The sequence below is a fragment of the Sphaeramia orbicularis genome, chromosome 3 (assembly GCF_902148855.1).
Source record: "Sphaeramia orbicularis chromosome 3, fSphaOr1.1, whole genome shotgun sequence".
In the NCBI taxonomy this organism is placed as follows: domain Eukaryota; kingdom Metazoa; phylum Chordata; class Actinopteri; order Kurtiformes; family Apogonidae; genus Sphaeramia; species Sphaeramia orbicularis.
Genome location: NC_043959.1, coordinates 53013251 through 53023470, shown reverse-complemented (window position 1 = coordinate 53023470; position 10220 = coordinate 53013251). Strand labels below are relative to the sequence as shown.

General features: G+C 38.3%; 1 protein-coding gene across 1 annotated transcript; it reads right to left on the bottom strand.

Moving 5' to 3' along the window:
- Positions 1-972: 972 nt before the first annotated feature.
- Positions 973-8414, bottom strand: slc5a7a (solute carrier family 5 member 7a). The gene is made up of 9 exons (XM_030159922.1): positions 7844-8414; positions 6987-7212; positions 6517-6630; positions 6109-6264; positions 5869-6017; positions 5478-5621; positions 4058-4211; positions 2921-3138; positions 973-2831 (listed from the first exon to the last, which is right to left on the bottom strand). The coding sequence occupies exons 2-9, from the start codon at positions 7168-7170 to the stop codon at positions 2160-2162; spliced, it is 1791 nt and encodes a 596-aa protein (XP_030015782.1). The 5' UTR covers positions 7171-7212; positions 7844-8414; the 3' UTR covers positions 973-2159.
- Between the last annotated feature and the right edge of the window lie 1806 nt (positions 8415-10220).

Sequence of the window (10220 nt, the reverse complement as noted above, 5' to 3'; positions counted from 1 at the left end):
ATGAGTGCACTTTGAGGTACTTTCTATGAATGGAGATGGGACACGCACCCTCTCTCTCTCCACCCTCTGTTCTTTTTATGGGATTGTTCTTACTTCTCAAGGACATCAAAAAGGACACCGGCGATGGAGGGAGGGCGGGGCTCGGTGGATGGGTGGGGCACTTGCGTCATTTCTGCGCACAAGGGTTGGTGGGTTTTATGGCAACAGGCGCCAGTAAGCTACACCCCTCTAACGACACCCCCACCCTTACAAGAGTCCATCTTCCCTGACCACCACCAACCTCACGCACCCCCGAGTGGCTCCTCCCAGAGTTCCAGACAAGAGTACAGCACTTAAGGTAATGTAAATAACGAGAGAGGGAGAGCTATTTTAAGATGCTGTCTTTCACTGTGGCCATAGAGGGGGACAAAGATGCAAGTCAAGCGATTGTAATTTCAGTCACGTTTTCCGACATGTTCTCTTTCTCTGTCTGCTATCCAGTTAGCTGAAGGGTCTGACAGGCAAGAAATAAAAAAACACAGCTACAAATTGTGCCTTTTTTTTTTTTTTGACATAAGTAAAATGCAAAATTACACTTAACCATTAGATGGAAGGGAAAAATGTAGTCATAATAACTCCTAAAAGCTTAAACCTAATGTGGAGATATCAAGAAAATATCAAATATGCTTTCAACAAAACGACACATGAAATAAAGTGGTTATTTAGAAGAAAAAACATGGAATACCAACTGCATATTTTTGCAAAAGTAGAGTTTATATATTTTCTTGAAATTATTTTACTTTTATTATTTCATCTTTTATGACATCAAAAATAAATAAACATTTAAACAGCATTCTTTCATTTTATATGACTAACTATAACCAGCATCATTAAGTTACTGTTATATTTTTCCCCATGTATACAAACATACACGTCACAGAGAAAATAATCTGTATACTGCTGTTAAAAACAAATCAGGCTTTTTTTTTTCTCCATCAGAACCTACCGCCACATTTTTCTGCAACAGTTACTGTTTGACTTTGCAAATCACCAACAGAACATACACAAATAACAATGAAATTACACTTTTTGATATAATTATATCATTTGTAGAGGTTACATTCATATTCAAGTCTTTGCTCACTGCAGTCTGACCTTCGTAAAGTCACGACTGTGGAAATAAAAGTATCTCTTCTTATGAGTTTCATTAAGGCAGTTGAATACAAGATCATTAAAGACATTTTAGTCTAATAAACATTGTTTCTTCTGATGAAATTTGCCTCTATACCTGACATTAAAGAGAATATTAGCTCATGTCAACTACTATTACTACTGTTCATATATTTTCTACTCAGCATGATACATGGATTGTTTCTTTCTTTGATTCACAGTCATTATCTGTAATAACAATATACATGACAGGAACTGTTAAAACGGTAAATAACTAAATCATTTTAAAGTATTGGTTAATATGTCTGACGTAATTTCACATTATGATATAAAGATATGTATGAGATTTTCACTGGAAATCAAAATGAGTTCACTATTGAATGAGTTAGATATGTGCATTAAGTGAACATAAATATACTGAGCTATAAAATATCTTGTTTTCTTTTATCTCTTCCAGTCAAAAACAATCTAATTTTAATAATTACTACTGTACAGGTGGTGTGTGTATGCAGTACATGTTATTGCCATTGATACATACTGTATGCCTTTCTTCCAATGTTGTGCTGTCACTTTATAAACCACCTGGTTCATCCTTCATCATATCTGACGTTGTTTGTCATCTAATTTTTCAACATGTCCTCTGTAGAAAGTGTACACATCACTTTTTAACTTAAAGCTATTTCATGAGAATGAATGGAACCAGATGCCTCTAATGACAGCTTTATCTTGGTGTCTCTTGAAAATGACTGAAAGGATGGACATGTATTATGTATTATCTGGGTTTATGTATGTGTGATGTACTGTACAGACAGATAGAGTCATCATACTGTCCAGAATCATCCGGTTGCTACTCTAAATATCCACACATGTGGCTGTTTTTCACTCACCACAAGCAAGATGTGGTACTTTATAGTCCAAAGAGAAGATGTCTGCTTGTTGTCTCTAAAAGAGTAACTTTTTATTCAGTTGTTTTGGCAAGTGTCTGTTCAGTCTTAATGATCCTGAGTCTGTCATTCTTCATCATGGTGGGAGGAGTCAGGGCTGGACTCCTCCTCCTCCTCGACTGTTTCTGTAGGCAGTGTGTCACGGCGTGTGAAGGCGGCAGCCAAGGTCACACTCAGCCGCGGTTTGACTGACGCCATCTCTGACAGCCCGATGTTGTTACCACGAGTTACAAGCGTTGTTTTATCCATAATTTCTCCACTGTGCTTGGATACCACCGCGTCGAGAAAGTCGTATTTGTGCGACAGTTTGCCGCTTTCGAACAGGTACTTGGCCAGATAAGAGAAAGCTACATTACCCAGAAAGGAGGCGAGCATAGAGACTGTCTTGAAAGGGAACTTCTGAATGACAACCTCCTCCATTTCTCCAGTCATGTGATGCATCCGCTGCTCAGTGGTCCAGCCAGGGTAGTAAATAAAAGGGGGCAGCTGCAGGTAGGGCTCCCCTCCACCTATACGCAGCACCATGCCAAACAAATAGGCGGCCACCGAGCCGTAGGTGTTGGTGCCTTTCACAAAGAGCACGCTGAGCAGCTGGGGGAAGATGATGACGTAAACCAGGTCTGAGCTCAGGTACCAGAGGCCGTAAACTGTCCCAGTTACCAACGCCATCAATGTGGCAAGACCACCGAACACAAAGATAGTAATGCGCATCACCCACACAATCTCTCTGTCCGATGCCTAAAGAAAGAAGGACAAGGAGACAAGATTATAACATATGTAGGGAACTATTACCTGTGCATGAAAATGTGATACGAGCGAGTACTGACCGACTGTCTGAAGGCAAGCTGGTAGATGTTTCTTGCGAACATGGAGCTTGCTGAAAGGATGGATGAGTCTGCAGATGACATAACAGCAGCCGATACTGCACCCAGGCCAAAAAACGAGACAAATGGTGGGCAGAGGTGTTGGAGCACGATGGGTAAAATCATGTCTGCTTCATCTTTTTCTTTTGGAGGAATGGCACCGTATGATGTTTGGTTCCAGTCTGAAGAGGAAAAACATGCATGTAATATATTGTATTCAGAAAGGTGGTTTCAAGTAGTCCAAAACACATTAATAGATAGAACAGACAACCCCAAGACTAACAGTGAAAAGGCGTGGTTCATCTCTTGGATTTGATGAGAGACACTGAAAACATCTGAACTACAGCTTATCCACCTGAGCTTATCTACCTGAGACTCAGCAATGTATTGTATTCCTCTGTAGTGGACAAGAGTTTCATAGCTTTACTTAAAATAAATAAATAAATAAATAAAAATGTCCACTGAAAAGGACATTATTTAAAAAAAAAAAAAATGTATCTAAAAAACTGTTGCATCATGCTGTTTCCAATTAAGGCAATTATTTAATGTAAAATGGTGAAAATGTTTACTTACTGGGTCTCAGGAGGATATTCTACAGATTTTGTACATCTAAATGATATGTTTACTTCAATAATTTTACTGGTGAAGTGAATGCAAAAAAAAAAAAAAAGCCTTCCAGTCTGGCAAAATAAAATATCCCAGTTCAAACGTTGTGAAAAAAGTTGACTAAATAAATACTAATAAATAGTTATTCGTTTTATTACCAATTTCAGATAAGACAAACAGACAGAGCTAATGTGTATTCAGATGTTCACTGATGAATATGATGCCAAAAATCTGGAGATCAGACCTCTAATTTGGTCCCATGACTCCTTCTAATGTAATATTTACACAACCAGCGCGGTTATTAAACGAGTTGCTGTTTCATTATAGATGAGGTGAACCAGCTGCCATTTACCAGCCTCTCTCAGATCTAAGGGCAACACGTATCCCCCCCTCCTCCCCTACCTCAGATAAACACACACACAAAAAAACACAAGCAACACCTCCCCCAAACACACACTTTTGTACATGTGTTAGCTCATGTGTGAGTTCTCCAACCTGTGGATGCCCCGATGGCTCCGATGAGGACGGAGGGCACGGCCATGACGAGGCAGCCGAAAGCAGCCAGGAAAGACAGGACCTGGGCATAGGTGGCCGAGGAGGCAGACAGAACCCTCTGGAAATACACCTGCCAGGGTATGCCTCCGAGCATCTGTCATTCACATTTAAAATAATGCCAATCAAGCCAATGTTTACTACTGGGACTTGTTTTAGGTGAGTAATTTGATGTTTCATTCCATTAAAATATCCAGATGTTTTAATTGTATCTTTAAACAATAGTTTGTGTCTATAAAACATAAAACAACACCATAATGAGCCAATTTAAAGTCAATTTTCCTTATTTCCTTACATTAAAACCCTGTCATATTAAGTGTTTAACTCATAAAGACCCAGTGCTACTTTTGTGGTAGTTCCCAAATGTTATTTTTTCTCTATATTTAACATTTCTTAAGTAATTTGTCTCCATTTATTATAAAACAATCCTATTCCTAAAATTTGAAAAAAATAAAGTATTTCACCAAAGGATCAATTAGAAAGTTCCATTTGTTGTATTTTGATAGGCTCAACACCCTCCTGTAGTATCATATATACCCTGTAAACTAGAAACAGCATGTGAAAGTGTCCCTTATTTACCCACATCGTTAAATATATTACTGTGCCCCCCCCCCCCCCCTTTTTTTTTTTTTTTTTTAATTAATAAATTAATTTAGTTTTCGGCTCATGTTTAATGGCAGTTTGTATGTATGTGGGAAGGGTGGGAGGGAGGGAGGGGATTCAGCTGGTTAAACTAAGAAAAACAATTCAAAAATGCATGTATCTAAAATGCATCATATATTGTTTTTCATTTCCAAAAAAAAATTTAATAATTTTTTTTTTTTAAATAAATAAATAAATAAAACAACCCTCTGTTTTTTTTACATTTTTCCAGTGAAAATCATGTATTTTCCTATATTTCACTTACTGATCACATAGATGTTCATAAAAGCTCAGATTAAACTAAAGGTTATCAGATTGTTATAAGAAAAAGTGACTTTTTCAGTAAAATCTATCATTAACTGAATATAAACCAAGTGTCTCCATCCACTGTCATTGATCCAACTTCATGAGTTTTACTGGTGAATCAATGTTGTAGAAGATGACAGTGTTTCCACGTTCACTACAAAGCCTCTGAACGTCCAAATGGGTCATATCTGATGACAATGAAAAGATGACTAACTGCGTTTTAAACCAATTATTTAAACATATTGACAGGATTAATGGATCAATGGGTATTAAACATTTTAGATCAATAGATATTTTTGGTCGCTGGTGGATGTTTGGGTCTTTATGAGTTAAGTTTAAAGAGCAAATGATCATTTTCATCTTAAAAAGTAGTGATGAGTTACAACAGACTAGAGTAGAAGATATGCTACATTACCAGGAGGCAGAAATTGTCGATCCAGACCCAGGTGTCATTCTTGTTGACGCTGCCTCTCCAGGGTGACTGATACACCTGCTTCACAGCAGTCACAGTGATGTCTGACACTGCTGGGTTGGTCAAAGCAAAGGGAACACTGATCCACTGCAACCAGACAGAAGGTACAATGCATATACAATTATTGAAGGATGAATGGACTATGTAGCTCTCAGTGTCCTAATTTATCTTCTTTTCTTTTTTATTTATTTATTTTTAAATCTTTGATGCTACTGTAAATTGGTGTACTTTAAATCAAGATGAAAGTACAACCAGGACACAAAACAAATATACTTCACAGTGGTAATTACACTACAGTAGCATCATTCATTTCTCCACTTCCACCCAAACCGACCAAGCCAACAAAGATGCAGAAAAGCTGTACGACATCAGTGTAGGCCACAGAGTACAGCCCTCCAACCAGAGTGTAGAAGATAGCAATGAGGGCAGAGATGACCACTGACATCTTTATGTTGATGTCCACAATGACACTCAGTGTAGCACCTGGAACATGACAGATAAAAACCATGGAACATCATAGAAAAAACACATAAAGACACTTTTCCTTTTGCTGTGAGTGGTGATGTGAACGTACCGAGTGCAGATAAGATGGCGGCAGACCAGAAGATTTCACCCATGAGTGCAGGTATGAAGAGGAGGCCTCCCATGCGTTTCCCATACAGCTGCTGGAATGGGTCCAACATGGTGACGTAACCACGTGAACGCATGGGCTTGGCGAAAAAAAGACCACCTATGACAAAGCATGCACGGATTAACACTTCATAGAACCCCATTTGAGCTCAGTTGCCCTTCGTCATTCATTCATAATTACAGATTTATTCTAAACTGTTTCTGCAAAAGGCTGTCAATGATTTCAGAGGCCAATAGGTCAGTGGATTGTTAATTTCATATGGGTTTGGATCTAAATAGGTGAATACATGTCTGATGAGGGCACAAAATACCCCAAATCTATGGATACATAACCCCTTTGTGCACTACTCACCTACAACCAGACTGAGAGCATAACCAAAGGGAGCCTGTGCCCAAGCCAGCCCATAATCTGGGAGATACACATACTCAGCTGTGCCATTGATGTATCCTCCTCCAACCCAGGTCGCTGCAAATCATCAAAAAGACAAGTCAAAAATTAGAGATTCACATCCAGAAAAACAGGCAATTTTCTACAAAATTAGTGTTAACGTAAAGAACTTATAAATTCATTTTTAAGATCATAGTTATATTCTTCCTTTCTTTAGCTTTGCTTTAACAATACAATGTTTTCTCAAGGACACGATGATCTTAGATGGTGATGGTATATGTTTGAGTCAAATTAAACTGATAAATACAAATGTTTTCACTCCAACATTAACATTTCACCCATTAAAAAAGAAATAAACATATTTTCAAAGCACAAATAAGCAGTAAAGGCAAAGTTTCTGTGCGTCTTGACATCTAAATAAATCCAAACTTCACCTGTCATGGTAAATCCACCCACGAATAATCCAATATCTCTGCCTCCGACCATGATAGTTTCGCTGCGGTCGGTGCCCTCCGCCTCTCCGGAGTTCTTGTTCTTCCATGCTGCCCAGATTCCCACGAAGAGGATAAGTAGATAGAAGACCGCGATAGCCACAAGCCCCTCTACATGGATGGTCATTGTCGCACCGGTCGACCGCTAGGAACGGGCAGGCATGGAGACCTGCTCGACGCACACAGACACAAGAGGATCTGATAGAAAACTCACAACAGAAGCATTTGGCACCAACTTTTCAACTTTTTTACAATATTTTGCTGTCATTCTGTGGCACTTTCATGACAAAACGCACAGAAAAAAGTACTTTTGTATAGTTTATTTGACTATATCACGTGAAAAAAAGTCACTGGGTTATTGAAGTAAACATTGAAAAAGATTTTCTAAGGTTGATTTCACGATTTAAGTATTTCACGCGCTCTTGTAAAAACTGGAAAAGCTGTGCCTTCTCTAAAACCACGACTTTCAACCCTCTATTTGTTGCAATGTTCGCTTTATATTTTTATACTTCGACGGTAAGTTCTTGCATCTTTTTTTGGATTTTTTTTTCTTCAGGTAACAAACTAAATGTCAGATGACATTTCAACACACATCAAAGCTGTTTTTTGTTCTATTCTCTGTCTTATTTATCATATTTATTTCGTGCGTAAAAATGTACGCACAGCAGTCAAAATAAGATTATAATCCATTTCACTTTATAACAGCCTTATCCGTTGTTTTAATTGTACTAAATGAAATTAAACACATTTTGCGCACTCTTCAATTTACCAAAATCGTCAAAAACGCATGCAAAACATACCTCAAGTATTTCTAGAGTCATGTGCTGGGGCACTAAGGCAGAAAACAAAGCAGAACAATTGAAGGGTTTATGAAGAGGATAGAGTTCCCCTCTGCACGGCGAGGAACAGTCAAATGAAACGGTGGTGGAGGTCTCTCGGGTGACTTACTGAGGCTTATAAGGCGGCAGGTGCCGTCAGAGGACTAAGTCACACGTCAGAGGAACCAAACGTCCCTCTTAATGAGCACCATGTATGGGGACGCGTCACCGTGCACTGATGGCTGATGGGACTGCGGGATGATGAGAGGGGTAGGCCGAGATTCCTTTACTAAAAAACGGACCTGGATGGGCATCTTATTTTATAAAATCACTCACTAAACATTGGCTTACTATTAAAGTTGATTTTAAACCTTCAGTTTTACACATTAAGTCGTTCTTCATGTTCCTGCTCCTCGAAACTCTGTGCGTAAAAGTCCTCTAATTGCGCAGGGGTGCAGTACCTCGTGGCCTTTTTGTGCGCTGTCACACTCTTCTCCGGCATTTACCTTAAAACCGCAATTAATTTTGCTCCACATCAAGAGTTTTGCAGGAGGACAAGAATCCGACCCCTTTGCTTTACGCAGTAGCTTCATTAAGAAATAACCGCTGAAATGGAATAAGCCTACTCATCACTTTTCTTTAGGTATATTTTCATCTGCTGAGCATTTCAACAGTGCAGCTCTTACTTTTCCCACCAATGTTATATGTGTCACGTGACAACAAATAACTACATAGCTCACCTGAGCAATTAAGAAGCATTAAAAAAAAAATGTCAGCCGCTTTTCCTTCTGGATCTACCAATGGACTGTGTCTAGTTAATGGCCTGTTCACACTGAAGTCGTTTAATCTGGGCTTCTCCTGTCAAAGATGACGGCCATCCAATTAGGATGGATCCATGTATTCTGAAGAGCAGCGAAGGGGGTTTAATGATACAGGTTTTAGGTTTGAAAGAGAGTGGAGCGTACACACACTCACCAAGTGTAGCCTAACATGTACGTCAAACGTCAGGGAGACAGGATTTTTCAAGCCATTAAAGTATTTTTAGTGACAAACATAAACAGCGCCTCCTGTTGGGAAGGGCAGAGCGTTTCAGCACCATGGACAGAGGCCAAAACGTCATGGCTGAGCAGCTACTGTGTTTCCATAAACGTTGATGAATCTCATGGAAATTTGGTTTTAAAAATATTCTTAAGGCTGGTTCTATGTAGTGCTGGTGCCAACACATAAATCACCAGTGGGCTATTTGAGTTGAAATATCTCTAACAGAATGCTGGACAGATGCTTGGTACACGACCCTGACTCTTTTCTAAGAAACTCTCAGGCTGAACTGTACTTGATAGTTAATTCATTATATCAACAAATACATACAAATGCACCCAACAAAATTAAAAAAAAAAAAAAAAAAAATGAATCACCAAGCTGGACTGCACAGATCTTTTTGATTTGTGAAAGTGAATGTAGCTACATTAATTGTACAGGACCCAAGGACTCCAGGTTTAATGAGCAGCTGTTGCTGGCAGAGCTCAAGATGTTTGACAGGAAGAGGGAGGGGAGACAGACACACACAGACAAGCAGGAACGTCACAAAAAAATGGACAATATCTGTTTTCAACATTTATTGTTTTTTTCTTTTTAATTAAAACATAAAATGTGATAAACAAAATACATACAACTCCTTTAATGATAAACTTAAAGTATCTGTCTTCTCCAACGCTAAAGTGAACTTGTGCTTTGAGCGGGCTCTCGTCTTTGAAATGGTAAAAAATAGTCAGTACGCAATTCCAACCACACTATGATGAAGATAAGAATTGCTACAGCTTTACAGTTATTATATCTATGTATTATATAGAAAAAATATTGAATTCAGTTAAATAAATCCAACATTAGATCTCAAAAATTTGATTCCACAAAAAAGTATAATCGATGACATAGATATCAGTGATACCACACACCCTGATATCAACATAGTTTATGTTTTACATATTTTACATATTTTTAAATTAATCAATTCAGTAATTCTTTGTCACTTGTTTCTAATGACATACAGTATATCTTAAGTTTTCTCTATTTGATGAATCTGAGGAAGCAATCAAATAAATTCTGAGTTTCAATTTAAAACATTTCCTTTAGTATGAACCATTAACTCTACCGCTAATCTGCACTAATACACAAAAAACCCCTAAAAAGAAACATCCTAGACTTGTTACAGTGATGGTGATCAGGAACGTACAGGAGCCCACATTTAGGGTTCACAGAAGAGTCAGTTATGAACATGATACTACACAATAAAACAACAAATTCTGCCTGTTCCTCCTTTTTGCCTTAAACTGACTCAAAAACAGTGAAACCACTCTACAAA

Excerpts from the sequence above, each read along its gene's own strand:
- slc5a7a (XM_030159922.1), bottom strand. The coding sequence starts at position 7,170 with ATGACCATCCATGTAGAGGGGCTTGTGGCTATCGCGGTCTTCTATCTA. Across the intron at positions 6,018-6,108 it reads CGCCATCTTATCTGCACTCG|GTGCTACACTGAGTGTCATT; the intron begins GTACGTTCACAT and ends GTCATGTTCCAG. Across the intron at positions 4,212-5,477 it reads TCGACAATTTCTGCCTCCTG|ATGCTCGGAGGCATACCCTG; the intron begins GTAATGTAGCAT and ends TGTGAATGACAG.